A 22,111-nucleotide genomic window follows, 5' to 3' on the forward strand; every position below is an offset into this window, starting at 1 on the left:
CATTCAAATGTTCTCAGTAAGTGGAAAATCATCCATTAGTAAGTCTGTTTAAATCACAAATATGCTTAAGGGATATGATAGATTAATTTGTTTTTGCTCTAAGTAAAAAAGAACATTAATTAAGTCTTTGCTGTTGTGTCAAACTCCTATTTTCAGATAACTGATTAAACATTTCACAGTGCTCTCTGAACCCTGCTTTAAACTGCCTGCTGTGTTTCTTGGTCTCTATGATGCTGGTTTTAAATTGGGATTACACAACACACACTGTGTTTACTAATTAGATAACTTTGGAAGGTAGTTGGCTGTGCTGGATTTTAGTTAGGGGTATGAGAGTAAAAGGGACGATTACAAACAAGTAAAAAATAGCCTAATTTTCTTCTCACTTCAAAATAATGTACTAGTTTGTGTTGGTCTATCTCAGAAAATGCATTGAAATTTCTTGTAGTGAATGTTGTAAAGTGGAAATAAGTCCCGAGGATTTGTACATTTTTGCTTTGCTCTGCAAGTGTTACTTGTAGACATATATATATTTTAGACATATATTTTGTATAAATTATTGCAAAAATAATTTATAGATATAGATATATAGAGACTAGCAATTGATATTAGGGTCTTTGAAAACTGTACTGTATTTCAAAACCCATCACTATGATTATGTGCTGGTTTCTGAAGCAGTTTTCACAAAAACATGTTTACTTTAAAACATTTCAAAGCTCATTTATTCAAATACGGTTCCTTCACATGGGGGGAGTTTAAGACTGCAGAGAATTTTAGAGCATAGCAGTTGCTCTAACCATGTAATATTAGTAAACACTTTTTTACAAACTACAGCATTAAATGGGGAAACTATCCTTGCAGAGAAAGTTTGTCTAACTTAGGGAGCAGTGCTTCTGATACGATCTAACTCTCAGGGGAGATAAACAGTGGTTGAACATTTCCAGTTAGCAGAAATGAGGGATCTGGTGTTTTGCTTTGTCTGATTTTCTTTCAGTTTTTTTTTTTATAACATTCTGGGTATTTGAATAGAAAATATTAACCTTGAACCTCACAGAACAGTAATAGGGTCTAATTATCTGTAGGGTTCACAAGATTGAAACAACCCAATGCCTAAACTGGCTTTTCAGATGATGATTTTATAATGGTATTTGGAGTAACTTATATCACCTTTATTTCAAAATCTAAAAACCTTTAGAAGAATCTATTTTGCTAATGAAAACTCAGAAAAATAGCAGGTTTAGTGTTTTGTTTGGCGCTTAAAACACTGTTTAGAAATCACCATCCAAGTTCATCATGAATTTTTATTTATGAGGCAAAACAAGTAAAAGTCCCATTTCTGATTTTTCAAAGAGTCTTCAGTCAGTATACAAGATTCAAAATCCCGATAGTTAAAATGTAAAACTCAACAAGTGATTTGACACATTAAAGATAAAGCATACAGACCTAGTTTGTCAATGTGAAAACCCCTGCATTTATTTAGTGCGATTAAACTTTCATCCTTTCCTAAACCGAGGCAGGTAAAAAGGCTTCAAGTCAAACAGCTTTCACATTATGAAAATGATAAAAGCATGTTTAATCCTTTCCCATACTTTTTAAGACTGCAGAGGCACATGGATGATGAGACCGTATGACGATAGTTCCTTTGAGAAACATCCTCACCTGAAAATTGAACCATCAAACTTTCCAACACAGCACAGCCGCTGCACCTCATGGGACAATTTAGGCTTTAGCTTCTGTTTCTTTCTAGTATTATTTTCAAAAATATCCTTAAGATTAAAATATTACAAGATATGGGACAGATTTAGAAGTGATAAAGTGCTAGCATAAAGTGCTAGATCTCTATTCATGCCAATAGAGAGCTGGCATTTTCCCCAGCATTGGTGAATATGAGGTCCCTGGATGTGAATAATCTGACAAGCTGTTAAATGTCACTTCTTGTTGACATTTAACAATTTTCAACATCATCAATTAGTAGTAAAATGCAGAGCATTAAACTATTCAGAGCTATTTAATAATTTGATTATTTTCTATGTTTCTATATTTGATTTATCCTTGCAAAGATAATGCCCCATTTCTCATCATTTAGATTTTTTTTTACCTTCACCTGTCTCAAATTTGAATTTATATGTTAAGAGCACCTCAATCTTTATTGAAAAGTAGATTTTTTCATTTATATGCTTGTTAATAGGGAGGATATACTCACCTATCCAACACTCCAGCCTGGCACAGGGGGATGTCTTAACCACATCAGGGGGGTCCACTCCCACATTGAGACACAGAACCAGAGCAACACTCACTGTCTTCATCTGTAGGAACACACACAAAAAGCATGTAATCCTGTCATAGATGTAAAACATAGATTCTTCATTTAAGAAATAAGCTCTCCTAAGAAACCATGTCTGTAACTAAATTTGTCTAGAATACCTTTGCACACAAAGTTTTAATATGTCTTTTATGTGCTTTAACTTTTGAAATACAGATTGAGCAGAACCCATAAATATCAAAACAGAAAAGTATAACGCATATTATTGGCAGCACCATATATATCAACACTAAGGCAGGAAGTGAGTAAAGACATAGACCTGAAAATGAATTAAAGTAAACATTGATTTGTGGGTTATGTTGCCAATCGTGACACACATCATCAACCCCTGGCAGGCAGTTTAGGTTCCCTGCTGTGCAAATTAAATATTGAACTAGCAGGGAGCCAATACCACCTGAAACACTTTCCGTTGTGTCACGACAGACGTCAAGCTTTTTGACACTGTGTGGATTCATCCTGAAGATCCTTATGTGCCTGAATCAGGTCACCTACCTAAAGAGCTGAACTTGCACTCACCTGCATGAATACATTTTGCAGATGTAAAAGAATTGCATTTATAGAAAAATGCTTTTAAAAACAGAAATGAAAATATGTTTCTTTTCCAATGCTCAATAATTGTTTGTCTGAATGCAACATAATTTTTTCCCTTGCTGTCTAGTGCTCTAAGACAGCAATATTACAGTCAAGTTCTTATTTTTCAGGCTACACCAATACTTTTTATGAAAATCCTGGTTCAATACTGATTGTATTTTCTGATAAGATATCGATGTACTGAAACTGATTCATAGTCCACACAATATTGTTTATTTGATCATAAATGTTACCAAATCAGATGCGAGTTCATGAAAATTTTATTAAAGTTGATCAACAAAGATAATATTTGTTCTAATCTTTTCTGTTATAACTGTATACTTATCAGGGACTTGTGTTTAACTGTCTCCCTTAGCAGGGCTACCACCTGCTATGAACTTTGGGTGCTTCCAGTTTTTCTATATCAATGCTTCTGTATTGATAAGTGTCTCTTTCTTGGAAGGTGCCACTGACAGAACTATTGTTGCCATTAGCTACATATATCCTCTTTGTCATACAAAGTGCTTCTTCATTAAGCTGTTTCTCAATCCCAGTTGGCACCATTCACAATGTTTATAGTGGAAATAGCCATGTAAACGCTCTTTGTTTTCCTTGCCAATAGAAAGTACTCCTAGCTCAGTGCAGCTGTTTCTTTTTACAGGCATATGCAAGGGCTATTGCTACCTTTGACTACATGTGCTCAATGCTTCTGTGTTGAGCTGTGTTTCTCTCCTGGATGGCCCAACAGATGGAGTTATTGCTGCCTTTAAGTTTGTGTATTCTCTACTTTCTTTTATTGAAAACAGAACACAATTAGAAAGAACGGTGTGTTTGATGACCACTGTCATTGCAACATTCTCAGTTGTTTTCTGGTACCATTATTAGCTAATAACTTAAAGATGACTTTGATATGTAGGTCATAACAGCACAGCCAGGTGACCTTTTACAAACACGGTAACGTAGACCCACTGAGCATGTGCTGCATGTCTGCTGTGGGTTATGTGCAGCCTTCTGGCTGAGCAGGTTTTGGAGGCCTGTTATTGTGAAACTAATTAAGTCCCCCCTGTGTCTTCCCACCAAATGAGTAAAAGGTCAGTATGCTAGTGGGACTCAGCGGGGCTACACTTGACATGTACATGCAGCCTTATACACAAAGGCACAGTAGATCACTTCATTCATTTAAGCTTGATTTTTTTTTTTTACGCCATGCCCTTTTCTTCCCTACACGCCGAATGTCAAGACCTATCCTCGTGAATGGAAAGTTATTTGACGGTTTTCAAGTCAAACATTTAAAACAAAGGAAACAGCTATGCTACACAACCAAAAAGTGATGTACAAATCCCTCTGCAGTTGCAGCTTACTATATAACAGTTGGTGCACGTATGCACTAGCAATAAAGTTATAAAAATGGCAAACTTTGCTTGGTAGCCTTTAACATAAAACCTGAGAAAATAGCAAAATGTACCTTTAAATAAACTTTTAGATAAAATAATTTTTATCAGTTTTACATTTTAAAAGAAATATAGCCTCTATGCCCGACAATAAATAGTCCCAGAAATTATTGCGATAAACAATAATATTGTTGTTTTGAGACCATTTTCAACTAATATGATTATGGCATAATAATACAAGTACATCCTCTTAAAGATCAATAAAACTGTAATTTCTACATATCACTTAGAGCTGGAACTGGGAGACATTTTAAATGTCCAATAGCACTAATGAAAATAATAACCAAAAATAATAAGTGAAACTGAAACAAAACCCCCCAAACACAACCAAAATAATAAATTAAATGCATTATGAAGTCTCTGTCAACAAAATTGCTCTTCAAAAAATATTAATCACTGATCTCATCCTTCAGCTAAAGAAACAAGAAGAAAGGGGTAAGTCGAGACGTACTAGAGTGAAGCCTTTTGTCATCCACTCCGGTCGAAATACAGACAGGAGGAAAACAAAGATGCATGCAAATTAAAATTGTTGAGTTCATTCTAATTTATCATGAAATTAATTGATCTATTGCTTATTTTGACAGGCTTACTCTTTGATAAGGGAAGAGGTTTACTGGGCCTCGCCAATCACTTCAAGTCCCATTTTAGCCGTCATCAGTATAAAGTGAAAATATGCCTGATTTATATAGTGGCAGTTCTTGCCATTTACAAAATCAGAAAGAGGAACTCAAAAACTAGATGTCTTGGTGTTTGTTGTAAACAATTGCTGTTGTTTTTTTAATGAAAGCGTTACATGAAAAAATGGTCTCTAATTTTGTTTTATGCACTCTACAAGCTTACACCGTCAGGGAAAAGATGTGATTTAACAAGAAAGAAAAACATGAGATTTGCCCTTTAAAATACACCATCTGAAAATGGCAGGACAGTTTGGAGAAATATGATCCGGAAGTCCACAGGGAAAAGAGAGATGCTTCTGTCATTCCAGGTAAAATGTCAAAGCAAACTGCTGGGAAAATTGTAAGGTCATTTCCCTTTTTACGTTAATCTGAGCCAGCAAATGCCAGAAAAACCTGATAACTCACCAAACATCAGTCACATCATTAAAGGCCCAGCGCCACCACAATGTTAATCATGATTAAAATTAAGTGGCTCACTACAGGAAGATAGTTAAAATCCTATTAAAACAGCCCTGATTACATTATTTATTTTTATCCTGCATCTGACAGAGGTAATTTACAAAACATTTGATTTTCATTTGCACTCAGATACAGCAGATAAATGTGGGATATTTCACAATACAACGTGGCATTTGAGTACGACAGCACACAGATGTGCTCCACATTATTCTCATTGATTTATACGCTTGTTTATTTTGAACCATAACACAGACACACACACACACAAATAACACAAACAGGAGGCCTTCATCAGCCTTCATAGCTTATATTAATAAAACAGTTTGTGCCCCGAGAGAAGCTGTCAGATTTAAATCGTTGCTGATTTAGTGGGGTGAAGTGACCATGAGCATAAAATTGACTTAAATCAATAACAAATCTGAGTGTGAGCGGTGAAATAATGAAGAAAGGTAATCTCATCCACAAACTTTATGCATTTGTAAGAATTAGGTCTGCTGTGACAATACAGAGCTACATTTATCTTTTTATAAATAAGCAACAAATGCTGAATTAAAATATATGGTAGCTAACAATACAAGTATTGACATGATGACATCTAGCAGGTAAATTTCAAAAATATACCTACTGTTCCTCCAAATCTGTGAAAAATACAAGTCATATAATCAATGTCATGGTACAGACATGTGTCTGTTTTATGGTTATGACATCAGAATCTACCTGAAGATAAAGAAAACGTTATTGAAGGCATCTTTGGCTTTTGCCGATGACTTTTTTTTTCTTCCCACTTGTTCTTTAGATGTTTTATCTTCTCCAAAAACAGTTGAGACCAAATGGGTCGACTAAAAGCCTAACTCCTCTCGAGGGTGTCTGAATCTGCCTGACCCTCTTTTCACTTTGTGCTCACAACATGTTTTCATTTGGTTGGAACTCCCATTGTGTTTAGGTCCTGCATTAAAATATGGACTGCACTATAACACATATGGAAAACCCAAGGCACTGTTTTTTTCTATGCATAGACTCCACTGGACAAAGCATTAATAAATTACACAATGTCTTCTATCAATGTTATGCAGCTGAGAATCAGCTGTATTAGGCCTTCATAACTAATAATGATGGTAATCTTAGTGACTGATATATGAAAGTATAAGAGTGGTAAAATCATTATACATTTTATTACCACTTGACCCAGAACAAGACTATGACTTATTTGATGGCCTGATCATTTCAGTCTTGAATGACTGAAACAAGAAAACTAGATCATAAATGAGAAAATACAACAAAACGCAGAAAATCAAAAGTATTAGAAACAAAAGAACACAGTGATACTTCTTCTACGCAACTGCATTTTTGTGCGTGCATGAATGTGAGTCTCTGTTTCAAGCCTGTGCATTAAAATTGGATGCAGAGCTCTTCTTGTTAATAACGACATGGGACTCCAGGGGATTTCCCAGCCTTTTCCCTGAGGGGCCTTTTTAGACTCCCATTCAGTCCGTATCAGGGCCCGCTGGCTGATCAATGACTCCTGATTAATCCATTTATTGGGTCGGCAGTGAATGAAGGTTATTAAACCAGTCGTGAACATTGATCTTCCTGAGTCGTTCTGTCACTAGCAGAAAGCAGGAACAGGTGAAAAACTGGACTGAAGTTGACAAAGACACCATTAAGCAGAAGATGAGAAAAATCTGTGTTTAATTCCACCATTTTCTACCGCTGTTTAACCAAATCAGGGCTTTATTTATGTTCATGTAAAAGTCACAGAGAAGAAATGCCAAAGTCTCATTGGTCGTAACCTCCAAACCTGCAAATCAGCTATAAATAAAAGTTTGAGAGCAGATATGTGACTGTAACTTGAAGTATGACTTTTAGTGGTTATGACTAGAAAACCACCGTAGAGGTTGAGTTTGTTTATCATTTATAAAAGGTGGGATAAGCTGTGTCCCTCTATTGTTTTTCCTGTTTATAAAATCATTTTCACTCTTTCTTATCCTGACAGGGATATACAGCGCCTGAATAATGTACTAAAGCATGCAGCAAAAAAGATTTGAGATTATTACTTTAAAAAGCAACAGTGTGATCTATTGTTACATAAAAGCATCTATGCCCTGGCTAATGCAGCAATTGAGCCATCCAAATGTAAAAACAAAGGTTATGCTTCAAATGTTAATTTATACATAATAAATGTAATCTCAAAGCATCTTACATGACAACTGTCCCAAATAATATAATGTAATCAGCTTCAGTTTATTATGTCAGTTTGTAAAAAAATATACATTTAAGGAAGACCAGCTTACTGCATGGAGGCAGTGACTTTGTCCCTTTCCATTCATTACTGGGCAAGCACGTGGTGACAGTGCAAAGGAACAACTCCTTTTTAAACAACAGGATTAATTCATTATGGACATATTGGGCACAATAAAAATTAATTTTATTTTCTTAAGAGTTCCTTACGACACAGGTAGCTCGCCTTATGGACAAACATGGGACGTTTGGGGAATTTAGGAGAACAAACTAAACCAAAAAATAAAGACTAACTCCATTATTTTCAAATGTTAAAACACCAGATCAGTCTAATCTTTCAGATGATTATTACCCCGTTCCCCATTTTGTTCTTTGGATGTACAAAGAACAAAATGTGGAATTGTGTTAAAATATCCAATTAACCAAATCTCCCTGCAAGAGGTCGCTCAGGGGCTTTTTCCACAAAACTGATTACAATGCATCCTTGTGTGTCTATCACAGTGAACTCTGGCTCTGCCACACAAAGCTACAAAACTAGAACCAGTTTGCTACCAGAGTATGAAAATAGGGGTACAAATTGACAAAGAGGCAAACAGACCGGGACCACATCTTACCATTAACAAAGAAGACCAAGGAAGATTATGCTAAGTTTTAAGAATGATACAAGTCATGCAAACAATACAATTTATGAAAATCCTACAGAGGTATAAAATGTGCAAGCTTCACCAAGCAGCATACATAATTTAAGGATCATCAAAGCCATAGTGAAACTGCATTCAGTATTCTGCTCAGCAACTCTTCAGCAGGATGGGAACTTGCTTTGATCTGAAGCTCTCTCCGCTTAAAACCCAAACACTCTCCGCTATAACGCAACACGCAGATATAAAAATCACTACTATCTAATTATTATCAGCAAATTGCAAATACATTTGTGTCCCTGTGACTGGAAGTCCATACACTGCCTAATGAACTGCATGAACCCGATTGAATTCAACTAATGATACAGCACAGACCACCAGCCTCATTTCCACATTATTACAATGGGCTGAATATTGATGACCTATTGATTTCATTATTCTGAGGTAGAAACATGTGTGAAAGCAAGTACAGAGGAAAGTGAGTGAGCTCTAAATGAGCTCCTGTTGCTCTGAGAAATAAACAACTCGAAGATGCAGAAGTGGAAAAAAGGGAAAAATAATGAGATCATGCTCAGCTAATTACATATTCTTAGACAGTTTTAATTTGGTACCAATAAATTTAAGCCCATCTGAAATAAAAATAGGAAGCCAGGTATTATCTGAGCAGTTTTACTTTCAAATCAAGATTTACATTTGCTTCTCATTTCTTAAACAACCCTGTTGAAAGGCACATCCTGTGGTTGCAGAAAATATGTCCATGTGTTTAAGAACATTATCACTAAGCCTTTAAGTAATATGTTTAACTAACAATTCACATTTACAAACATGACAAAACATGTAATTGACTTTTGAAGTAAAAAATACCTTTAAACCTTTCAAAACAAAGATCTACAACATGGTCTAATATCTACTGATGTTAAAATAGTTTGATATATACATTTCGTGGAAATGAGAATATCATTTATTACCTTTATGTGTTCTTATTTTAATTTCTATACCTAGACTCAAGAAATAATATAAATAAAAACACCCAGTAAATTCAGTAGAGGTTTTCAGGTGCAAAAACCAGCTTGTATTAGTCAGTTAAATACAGTAGCTGGTTAATAACTGGTACTATATACTAACCAACTTTACATTTAAAACTCATTAACCCCTATAAGATTGATGTGTTATCAATTTATTTTCCATACATTTTTCTGTTGTGATGACTGTTCAATCTTTCTATAATTTAATCGGCAATCTGATTCCAGTAGCTACCTCATTGTTGAAGTGTTGGTAAATAGCTTTCCTCCTCCTTATGTGGAGTAGAGCTCTTCTTAGGTTACATTTCTTGATGCAGTGATGGACTGTGTAGTGAGGTAGCGCCTTACTGAGGTACAGTTGGGCCCCTCTGGCGGTATTGATTCTGGTAGTGTGATGGTTTCTCATGCAGTGCTGCCTGAGGGCTTGAAGGTCACAGATATGTCTAACAATGGTTCCAGGTCTTAGTGCCTTACACACTGACAATCCCCCAATCTCCCCAAGTCCTTTTGCAACTGACTGCACTTCAAATGTGGGAAGATCTGTTTCTCTGTAACGTATTGCCACTGATTACATCACAGACAAAGAGCTGGATGATAGTTTCCGACCAAAACCTTTGGTGACAATCGCATTTAATTAGGTTATGTAGTGTGTGTTGTCTGCATAATCCAAGACAGAACAATTAAAACTGAGATTCAACATGGAGTCAAAGTAGCATTTCAAATCAATATGGATGATTTTATTTCCCTCTCGCTGTCTCAACTAAATTAGCTTTTAAATTAAAGCTTCCTCAAATTTGAAGAGAAAGGTTGATGCCAAGCAACTGGTGTGCACAAGTACACAAGCCTTCTTTCTTTATCTTAAACTTTGCTTTCTGGGCTTTTCCAAGGTTTTTTCTTGTTCAGGGTCAGATCTTCACATATTTTGAAGTCATTCCTTTTATTTCACTCCTTCTAAAAACAATTGCATATTACATTTATGAGCAGCTTAATCAATAAATAACTAAAGCAAAAATAAAAACTGAAGAGATATATGGGTATTGTGTAAAAGAATCATCTAATTGGATCTTCAAGCACACAGCTGAAAGGAGCTTGTCACACAGACACTTTCTTAGCAGTTTGGCGATAAGGCAGCAAAAACGAGCCCCTGCTAAAGCTGCCTCTGGCCGTTCTTAAATCACCACTCAGGCAGCTCAAGACAATTTGCACTGTCATAAATAAAGCCAGCATTGCAGAACCTCAGGAGGTTTGGTGCACTGCTGACATCAACGACTACACATAAAATGTGAGTTGGATACCCCTTTCTATTCTTTCTAAACCAATAATAGTGTCCAAATTCAGTGTTACAGTCCCCTTGTTTGCTTCATCCTCTCCTCAAAACTAATTGTGCTTACTATCATTTATGCTTTAAGAGGGGAGTATTATGCAAAATCAACTTTTTTGAGCTTTATGTCGTGTTGAATCCTTGAGTTCCTGTAGCAGCCATTCGGCGGCGCCCTAATGCCTGTTCATACAACGAGACGCCTATTTACCCAAAGCTCTTAGAGCTTCAGTCGCCAGCCGAGAGAGTCAGCGGATAACAAGAAGGCTGAGCGCAGTAGAGTAAAGTTGCTGGGGTTTTTTTCTTTCATGCTTTAAACCTCTGTTATGGAACATGATGGATTTGGAAATGTTTGCAACCTTCATCAAATCTTAGTGTCAAGGCAATAGTCAACCTTTACTAGGAAATACACACTCTTACAAAGAATTGGGTAACAGACATCTAATTAAAGGATCTTGTTCTTAAATCTTAAGGGCATCTGGATAAACAAACAGCACCTTATCTATATAACACATAAAACCAACTGACACTTTTATGAAAATGATCCTTTCAGTTTTGTCTCTACTGCACTAGTTGACCCAGAACCATGACATTGGTGGGTTGACTTCAACTTGCTCATGCATTTGTCTCACATCAATCAAAAAGTGCTCTGATTGATGCTAAATATTGAAAAATGTATTATGTCAGTAAACTCCTTCTACAAAAATGAGCATCCAAATTAAAATAAGTAAGATCTGTTTTTAACGCCCAGTGCAGACCAAAGGAAAAAGCCCATAGCAATGATGGAAACATTCACCACAGCATAGACTGCTAGACTGTAGCAGGAGATCTTCCAAAGAGCCAAAATGTCTCATTTTGTAACAACCTTCAGCTGAGATCAATCATGCTTCTGGTTTGATGTAAAATCTTTCAACCATGTTTACTGTGAAAAAAAGACAGACTCAAAGTGATCTTTACAAGTTACCATGATCATTATGCTGGTTTCTTTTAAACTTGAAAAAATATCCCCAATACATAGTGTGATTCTTCATCAACATTTACTTGATATTCTCTCTTAAAACCCGCACTCTCAGCTGAAATTAGGGCTTACCTTTGACTCTGTTGCACAACACTGATAGTGTTCGGCTGTTCTGACTGAAAACTCTTCTCAGAATTGCTTTCACTGGTTCAGCAAGGGCACAAACAGGCATACTTCAGCACAAGTAGCTCACACACCAACGGCGGCAAATGCACAGACAAGTCAATCGCTTTTTTGTTTGTTTTTCTACAAGCCTAACAGGGGAATATAGACAACGCTGACCAATGAGGCAAGTAATGGTAAAACCTCTGAGTCGTCTTCTGTGTGTGTCTGAGAGACCTTTGATTTCCCACAGTGCAGAACATCACTGAAAGCCCACTCATAAGCCTTCTGCTGCATGCTGCTCTCACCAGGCTTAACTTCTAGTTTATCACTTCACTAGACATAGTAGCCTTTGCAGAGAATAACCATCATTTCAAATCAGCCAGAGCATAAGCATATTCTCCTGATAACTGAGTCCAAACTCTATAAAGCAAAAAACTTTTTGCGGGAGGTTTGCCTGAATCACAACAGCAAAACAAAAAGGTGAAAATTACAACCCACCGGCTTTGATCGTTATTTAGGTTTTCTGTTATCACATATGTGCTCTCAAAAATATCTCGAACGTCTTTTTAAAAAACCATCTGAACAGTTTCAGAGCAGTCTTATTGCATTTACTTGTTAAATCAAATTCAAATCACTCTTACATAAAAAGCTCTTACGCACCCAGCTCATTTTCAAGAAATGTGTCGACTTCTCACAGGTTAATAAATGCGGGTCTGTGGTCTGAAAACGCCCTGAGCAATAACAAAAACGAGAATGTTACAGAGTAGATTTAGCATAACTTTTTGATAGGAATGTCAATTTCCCTCTGCCTTTATTACCTCTTTTGAATCAATACCAGCCTAACATTTAATGATGTCTTCATTTTCCCGCAGCTCGACACTTCTGCGGGTGCTGTGCCGTTTAATTCAGCTCGTGTCCTAACAGCTGGCGCGTGTTAAATTTTCATATCGGGTGAATTTCTACAATAGGTGAAGAGTTGCCAGGGTCACATATGACTAAGTGACACTTGTCATCATTATAACGGTAGCACCCCGTAGCAGAGAGGCAATTCAATAATCGAGTTAGTAACTGTGCAGTGGATCAAACGACAAATCATGAAGGAGAGCTATGAGGTTTCACCTTTAAAACGCTGGATAAGTAGCCTCCAGCAGAATGAAATGAATTAGCACTTTAGTAATGAAGCAGAAAGACAATGATGAGCCAGTTTCCTGGTGAAGAAGAGCTATCCATTTAAACACAGACAGAAACTTTTAATTTAATTGACAGAGCAAACACATGTGGGACTGGACAATAACACCACCTCTCTTGCAAGTGTTCTATCTAAAGGTATTGCTGGTATCTGCTGTTCTTAGTTCAAAAGCTAAGCGCTTTTAGAGACAGCATGATAACAAAGAACATGGCAATTAGTGATCCTCCAAGGCGCTGGTGGGTGAACTTTGCTACTGCAGAGCAGACTGATATCGCAGTTTCAGGTCTGACAAAGAAAAGGGAAATAAAAGTGTTCCAACATGTCACGATTTCACTCTGCGGTTGGTGCAGTGCCTGTGGTATACATTTTATTAAAAATGTTTACTTATTTTAGTTATGCAATTATAAATTCTGGCTCTGAAAAATCTACTCATCCTTAATAAATTGCCAAGTTTCTGTAAAAAAAATAAATAAGTAACAAAAGAAACCTATTTCAAAACATTGTCCCAGTACATTGTTACATTTACTCTAAAAGAAACTGAAAAGAACTGAAAAATAAAAAAATGAAGGACAAATCTGAAATTGCTTTTTAAAAAATCTACAATAACTTAGTGACATACAGTAACTGTGCAAAAACCTCAACTTATACTTTGGTAAAGCCCATTTTGATTCAATTTTAGCATTCAATCATTGACAGCAGTCTATCAGGATCCTAACTTTTTTTCTTACCAATAATCACCAACTATTCCTCGCAAACTTTTTCTAAGTCAGATTATGAGAATATCTCTTGTTCTTAAGTTTTTTCAGATGATTCCACACATGTTCTGTCAGACTCAAATCTGGCTGAGCCAGTAGACAATCTCTTGTAGATTTTGCTGTCTTCTTGGACATATGATGATGATTAAAAGATATATTACAATAGTAATAAAAATTTTAATATTTATTTATATTGCTAAAAGCTTCAAATCCAACTAAAGATAATTAACAAGAGTGTTCAATGCCAGTTCAACTTTACACTGTGGCCGGCATCCAATTCTGGTGAGAGGGTTGAGGACTGACAGTGTCAGTACATTGTGCTCTGACTCTACCCACCATCCCACCTGCACCTTGCTTCTATTGTTATTAAAACTAATATAATATGTTCAGTTTTATAATAAAAATCTGAGTAAAAATGTCATGTGACAAAGTAGAGGAAGGAAATTACTGATAAAATGATTAAGTTTCATTAAGATTCCAGTAATACAGACTGTCTCACTGTCTTCATCCATCATAAATGCTGTTATTGTTCCAGATTGAGTAGCTGACGAAATCCAAACATGTAATTTGAATTTCGAAAATACTACTACCATATCCGCATATTAGTTTGTTTCTTTTAATTTCAGAGATGTTTAAAGCAGACAATTATCATTATCTGTTGGTGAATTCCTCTTTTTCAAAGTTGCTCTCTGAAAATGAAAATGAAACCTTCAAGAGTAAAAACCCAGTTTCTCTGTCTGGCCCTGTCGGGGTGATGCAGACATTAACAAGCTAAAGGTTTACCCTGTCTTTCATCCTCCAGCTCTGTGCCAACGCCTTGGAGCCTTCGATCTTCTCCAAGTGCCTTTTCTTCATGAAGGTCAAAGGAAGCTTCCAGTCATTCATGTCTGCCTCCTCTTCCTCAGTGAGCCCCACAGCCGGGGAATGAAGCAAATCCGAGTCCATTTTCATCAGGGCTCTGTATGAAGTTAAAGGCAACAAATGTGATGAGCTCTACAGAACAGTTCTAAAATATGTATATTTAGTAAATAAGCATACGAATAATAAGTCAAAAGTATGATTAAAATAGACTTAATGTTTGCCAGTGCCAGATCTGGACAGACCTGATCATATTCTCTGCTGTGGCCACTTTTCCACTCTTCACCTAAAACCAAATGTTAGTGTTCCTCTAAAAATCCCTATTGAAAACAGACTTAATATTACTTAAATATTTACCAGAAATTTGATTTCAGTTTCTGTTATTCAGTCAAAACTTGGACGAGCTTCCGGTCATGAAGTCACCACAAAGCATGTGAGTGCTAAAAACAAACCACTAGGCTAAAGGACATTATTGCACAACATGACTTTAGAGCCACGTCAGCATACATCTGTTTAAACGGGACAGTGGATCACAAATAATACATCTGTCAAATCTGAATGTAATCACAGCTGGGTCAGGGTTCCCTTAAAAAATGGCGAGAAAAAAAAAATTACAGTAAAAACATACTTAAGGGTTAAGATAAGACTACAGACTAAACTGTGTTTTTGCTTTGGGTCGATCAAAAACTTTCTGCCTTTCTTCTGAGCTATTCTTTGACGTCATTATCAAGAAAAAGAAATGCAGAACTCAGTATTTAAAAACAGATTTTTAAAAGAAACTATTTTAGAAATTTATGGTCTTTCAAATTAATTCTGAAAACAAAAAAGCTATAGAAGCCAGACTTCTCTACTGCATCTGCTTTCAAAAACAGAATAAAAAAGTAAAAATAAAATGTAAAAAAATAAACATCTGGAATAAAATAAGTACAAAAAATTGGGAAAAATGATCAAAAATAAATTTTACACTAAAAGAATTTATCAAAAATTCTCAAGCACATCACCATTCCTTTGCATGAAATCTGCTACATCAAAACTTTTAAGCAGTTGCAATCTCATTTTTCTAGCAGCACATAAGGGAATTTCTCTATTAAAGAATCTTTAAATGTTATTTAAAAAAATAATGAACATTTATGGATACAATTTCTTACTGAAGGGCTGCTGTATCAAAGAATTGTAACCTTGAAATTGATACTATTGTCCACATTTATTAGAAAGGAATAATTAAAGTAATTTAGTTCATTCATATTATTCAACTCTTGGCTCACACAGTAACATTTCCCCAGCTTGCTTTAGAAATGACCTCAGGCAGTCTAAATGCAACATAATGTTTGTACACTAATAAAAGTTATGATAATACTTAAGTCAGTTACTAACACTGTCTGCTGAGGTTTGACTTTACAACCTCACATTGTTTATATAATGATAAAGTCACATTTACTGATCTGCTATTAAACCTCCTGCTTAAATAAAAATGTCAACTGACACCAAACCAACATTTGGCTCACATTTACAGTGCTGTGCAAACTTCTCGTCCAAAATGGGACAAATATTACACAACCAATTAACCCGCCAATCAGATACTGTATGACATTGTATCTAGGCTTTCCTGAGCATGTATGAAATGTTTTCTATTGCCTTAATGGCTGCATTTCTTTTAAAGATCATGTCTTTTTTATGAAGCCACATGAATCATTGGGGCATAAAATTCCTGAATTAATGTTGAGTCTAGATATGTGTAGACTCAACATACATGTAGCAAGGTCATTCAAAAAGCTGAATCACTTCCTTGGAATATCAGCAGCTTTTGCAAAGGCCTAGTCATTAACAATTCATTTGAATCAGGTGTGTTGGAGCAGGGATGCATCAAAACAGTAGGACAGAGTCATTCTGGGACTGACGTTACAAATTGTCTATAATGCTTTGCTGAGGAATGATTTGCTGCCTCAGCTTTTCTTGAATGTAAAAACAGAAACCATAAAAACTATAGACACGGGTTGTTTTCATTAGAAACTAAACATCACACATCCAAGCATTGCAATGTTGCCCCATGATTATTTTCTTCATAATTATTAAAAAATATATTTAAGCTAATAGAGTTGCACAATACAGTATATGAAACCACAACTGTTTGCTGAATATTAATGTGCAATATCATAATCACAAAGAGCTGCATGGATGCTATTTTTTTAAAGATACAAATAATAACGTGTTGATAATGCCTGTAACATATTTATTAATGTGACCAAGATCATAAGGTTGATTGAGATTAGGTGGGGACATTGTGATTATGAAAAACAAATAGCATTTGTTAGCTGTGAAAGTACATTGGAAATGATTTATCAGGAACAGAATGGAAGTAGATAGGTGTAAAATTGCAAAATGTGGGTTTAACATGGATACATTAAAGGGGAGAATTGACCTCAGAAACCTCAAAAGGTAGCCAGAAAACCAAAGAAGATAAACCATCAAAAAACTTAAGTATTACCAAAGACCAATTGTTAATACATAAATGACCTAAAAGCTTGTCTATGAAACGTAAGATTTTGTTGGACATTACTGGGGGTCATACCTAATAAGAAGAAAGCTTTTTTGTAAAATGACTTCAGTAATCTTAAGCGAAACAATTTAATGTATCTGCTTCCCATTTTTTCCATCAGGCAAATGCAACTTGAAGACGTCATGACGATACTCCGGCTGTCTGAGGCACATACGAGATGCCTGCTGTTGGGGATCACATGTACCAATAATCATCTCCTGCTAAAACTTTGCCAAACAAAAGCTGCAGGCTGCATCCAGTTAGCTCCACTAGCCGGCTAACTCAACAGCTGCTCGGCACCGGTGTCGCTCCGACAGCCGCTATCAGTTGTCAAAATGCTATTTTAAACCCCCTCCGTGTGGATCATACAGCAACAAGAGCTGGGAGATAAACGAGTAGAAGCAGATATGCAGAAATGTCGCTCAGTGTTGTTAGCGAGGCGTGCAGATGCATACCTTGATGCGGCGGGATTGTCAACCCTGGATGGGGAAGAAGCTCTCCGTCTCCGGACGATGACAGACACGGTGGCGCAGATAATCCTTGTCAGGAAACTGTAGGGGAGCGTCCAAAGCCGGTAGAGGAGGTCGAACCCGTCAAAGGCGAGCTGGACGGGTGCGTGTTTGCAGGGGAACCTGCGGTTCCTCTCCCCGGGGCTCTTTGCTATGGGACGGGGCTGGAGACGAGGCCCATCTTCACACGGACAGTCTGCCACAGCCACGCGAAGAGACGGCCACACTTATCGATGACGGGGGTCCCGCGGTGTTGTCCTGCAAACCAGCGACCCAAGAAGCTGATTTGGCTTGAAGGTTTTCTTGAAAACTACACACAGACCCGAGAATATCTCCGGAGAGGCACTTCTTCAGCAGTTCAGCAAGGGCGCAGCCATGTTGGGTTAGACCCAGAATGCACCGAAGCTGCCGTAAAACGTCATCGCCGTTTCCTGTCACGCACCAAAACAAACACATACCAACTGACAGACCATCACGAATTAACACTCAATTCTCAACTTAAGTGGAAAAAAACTAAATTAAATTAAAAAAAATCTCCTGAGTGTGGCATGCTTTTGAGGCCTTCCCCTTTTATTATGAGAGCTCTAAATAAAACCCAGTTCAACTACCTTTAGAATAAATGCTCTATGCTCTGGAGGCTTCAGAGAAATCATGAAGGCCAAATAGCACACCAGAAAATTCAGGGATAAAGGTGTAGAAAATTTTAAAGCAGAAAAACGTGTCCCAAGCTTGAACAACCACTGAGCATTGTTTAATACCTATTCTGATCATGGAAAAAAAAACTATGGCACAACTCTAAACTATGGCTGCAGAAAAAATTGCAAGTTTATTGTTAAAGCAATATTACTGTCAGCAATATGCATATCGCAAAGAACAATCTGTATTGACTGGAAACATAGGGGTGGTAGCATCATGCTGTGAGGATGCTTTTCTTCTGCAGGGACTTGGGAGCTGCTCAGATTTGAATAAAGGAAAGCTCTGGAAGAAAATCTGGTATAGGCTGCATAAGACTTGAGACCAAGACAGTCTCAAGTCTTATCCATGACTTAGCAGGACGATGACTTCCTCTGGTAGAACTCAAGGAAAGTTTGTAGTTATATACATACATATTTGTTAATAAACTAAATAAGAAAAACAAGAAACATATGAAAATCCCTGACTTTTATTATAGTACTATTTTTAAAAGACTGTTTCAGTATGTTTAATATTTTAGTATTTTTAATATTTGGAAAGTTTGGTGTTCAATTGGGTGCTTTGGAACTATTGGTCCAGGTCTGGGGAATAAATTGTTCAGGCAAAATCCAAAAGTGAGTGTCTGAAATAAATATTTCTAAAACTCTATGTCCATTGTTTTCCTTTTGCTTCAACATGATCAGCCACTTTGGTTGTGTCTTTGAGGTTTTAACATAACAAATGAGATGTATGTCTTCTAGTCAGGGCAAAGACTGCAAAATTAAATGGGTGTCAGACAACTAAAAGCACCTTGTTTTTAAAGATATATTTGTGCTTACACTTAAAATTAGATAGACCTGTGCCTATGACAACAAATCTTTTCATGAAAGCAAATGGAAACAGAGGACTCATTTATTCTGTCAAGTGTTTTAATTTTTGTACTCTAGAAAGATAAGAAAAAAAGTGCAGTACAGTTGTTATTATGATTCAAAAAGATCAAACCTTTAAATAAACATGTTTCATAAAAGAAAAGAAACATTTATATTTATATTCTATGAAAAGAGTCACCTAAACACCCAAATTCTATCAGGGTTTTAAATTTGTGTTGGTCTACTAGTATTTTGCCATTTTTAAGTCTAACAACAGAAAAACAAACTAATTTTGTTGAAATTTGTTGAAGGTTTTTTCTCATGCAAAAACGTTGAAGACACATTGTAACAGAAAGATATGACCACATATATGATGCTCACATGACATTTCTACTTGTTAGGAGTTGTTTTTCTTGTGTGGATTAGATTAGTTGTTAAATATTGGCAATATAAAGTACTTTCTATACACTTTAAGTGAACTTTTTTCAGCTGTTTTTCTTCCAATAATTGATGCATATTGATTGCGTACAGGTTTGTTTTTCTCAGAACCTGCGTGAGTCAGGTGAGCAGAGTGTTTACATGTGCTTTGACGCTTATTTCTCAAACAGCAGGAGCTGAAGGTTTTGTTACTGAAAGATGACCTGTTGAGAGGGAAAAGCTGCTGCGTCTGCATCCTGAAGCAAAATGTAGCAGCAGACTTCATGTACTCGCTCAGGTGGTCGATCATGACTTCACAGAGTGCCAGTTAATTGAGAGAGTACAATCAACGTGTTTACCAGTTTGTTCTCAGTCAATAAAGAAGTTTGCTCTAAGGCCTTGATGAATTTCATTAAGCATGACGCAGTCTATCGCAGGCACTTATGAAACACTGATGACCAGCAGCTTTCGCTGGGCTGTCAGTGCATTGGGAAATGTGAAAATCCAAGATGGATGGGGAATCAAAATAGGGGGGAAAAGGGGAAAAAAACCTTCAACACGCCTGTTGGCTTGGAGCTAACTCATAGGTACATTTGCCCTCATTTGCTCCTGCTGCCTTCCAGGCCTCAGCGTCTGCCTCTGCAGCAGGAAACCAATCCAATCACTTGGGTGCAATAGAGGTAGAGACCCTGGGTTCCTGAAAAAGAACTAAAGGGGAGCTTGGTCTCGTTTCCTCATTCTCATTCACTCTCCTGTCACACAGTGAACAGCATGACAGCCATGCTGGATGCTGGAAGCTCTTGCTAAATAAGACAGGAGCAGGAGAGACTAAAAATCCTGTTTCCTCAGATTGATTGCTGCAAAGCAAGTGAGAGAAAAGAGTGATAAATGAATTTAACCAGGCTGGTGTTCATATGAAGAAGCACTATGTTCATGTAATTCACCAGTGGGCTACAAGAAACCAAAGACACTAGAGCTGTAACAGCATCAATCTTTTTAAAGGATGGATCTCCACTCAGTTTTGTCCAAAGACAATAAATCAGCGAGTATTAAACTGTTTGGGAGACACATTCTCAATAAACAAAGGCGACTTTCTGTTTTTAATGATTAATACAGATTTTCTTTATGTTTTTGTATTCCATATAAAAGGTCAGAAATCAAACAAAAATAGCAGACAAACAAAGACCAATGTTAATTAGACTCCCAATTTGTACTTTTATTCCATTTTTACAGAATATTGATAAAAACATATTACTTCTGTGATTAAGGCTTTGTGGTAGCTTAATGATGATAAGTATTTATTCTCTGATGGGCTCTGCTAATAACTTGAACATAACACTGAATTCAGGTCTCTGTGTGACAGTAGGGACGGCTGTCACATGCACAGACGCTTCAACTTTCCCTCAAGTTAACAGCTTTAATGTTTAAAATGTCGTAATAGCAAAAATGATGAAAAATAAAAATAAATAAAAATAAAAATTCTAAATGTAATAATAATGATAATAAATAAAAAAATCTAAACTGAGTTTGGACTGGATAAAGTAGGTGAACAATTAGCTTCTGGATTAGGCATCCAAAAGCCACGGCTTCAAAATCAAACATTTTCAAGTGGTGAAACAAGGTTGGTGGCCTAAAACCAACCAATTTGAATAAACTCCGCCATTTCTGCCTTGAGGAGTGATCTACATGCAGCCAGAACATGACAGAAACTTATTTATATAGCTATAAAATTGTGTGCATCTGAGAAAACCTTTCACCAAATTAGAATGAGTAATTTGTACCCAAATAATACATAAATTTGACCCTACATTCAGTGAAAGTCCTAATAAATTTAAACTTGCTGAACCAATTGCTGGTTTTAAAATCATTGGAGTTTTATATTGTATGATCTTCCCCACATCCATGATAAATGGCTAAAATTCATCATAGAAAAAACAAAATTCATCTAACATTCATGCTAGTGATAACTGTGTGAAACATCTGACCACAGCTGTACAGATTGTAGAAAATATAACTGGCAAGGGAGCAAAAAATAATTTGTAAATTTGTATTTACTGGGTTAAAAAAAGGTGATTGGATTCATTGAATGGACAACGTGCTAAACCTCTCACATGTGAATTTAACAATGACTGAGAGCGGTGGAAGAGAAAGAGGCAGATGAGAGCCCCTTGACCTTGTGTTTTGGAGTGATACCTCCAATAATGGTGTTACTTTCTGTTCCGCAAAGCTGGTAGTGAAGGGCTTTGTAGCACTTGAGGCTCATTCACACAGAAGCACTGATCAGGATGAGCTCTCAGGGTTTTTGTTCCTCAGAGAAGACCAGAGCTACATGCTCATATTCATTAAGTGAAAAAAGCTCACACTGTGAGATTGGAGGTGAGTCTACTGTACAGCAACAGCTCCCGCTCTCCACCTTCCCAAAAATATGGAGTTGTGGGCATTTTGAAGTGCTAGAACAAAGGGGAAGAGGGGAACCCATCATGGACCACT

At 36.6% G+C, this 22,111-nt stretch overlaps 1 protein-coding gene across 6 annotated transcripts in view; it reads right to left on the reverse strand.

Moving 5' to 3' along the window:
- rptor (regulatory associated protein of MTOR complex 1) overlaps positions 1-18,111 on the reverse strand; it is a 142,422-nt gene extending 124,311 nt beyond the window's left edge. For 2 of the 6 annotated variants that reach the window (XM_023333676.1, XM_023333674.1), the window contains exons 1-3: positions 17,610-18,110; positions 14,544-14,718; positions 2,201-2,303 (exon numbers count right to left, since the gene is read on the reverse strand). In XM_023333676.1, coding sequence (XP_023189444.1) covers positions 2,201-2,303; positions 14,544-14,711 — 271 coding nt within the window. In that variant the 5' untranslated portion in view covers positions 14,712-14,718; positions 17,610-18,110. Of the gene's footprint in view, positions 1-2,200; positions 2,304-14,543; positions 14,719-17,609 lie in introns of all 6 variants that reach the window. The other 4 variants (XM_023333675.1, XM_023333678.1, XM_023333677.1 and 1 more) reach the window with 4 other exon arrangements.
- Between the last annotated feature and the right edge of the window lie 4,000 nt (positions 18,112-22,111).

Source organism: Xiphophorus maculatus, chromosome 5, assembly GCF_002775205.1.
Source record: "Xiphophorus maculatus strain JP 163 A chromosome 5, X_maculatus-5.0-male, whole genome shotgun sequence".
NCBI classification, from domain to species: domain Eukaryota; kingdom Metazoa; phylum Chordata; class Actinopteri; order Cyprinodontiformes; family Poeciliidae; genus Xiphophorus; species Xiphophorus maculatus.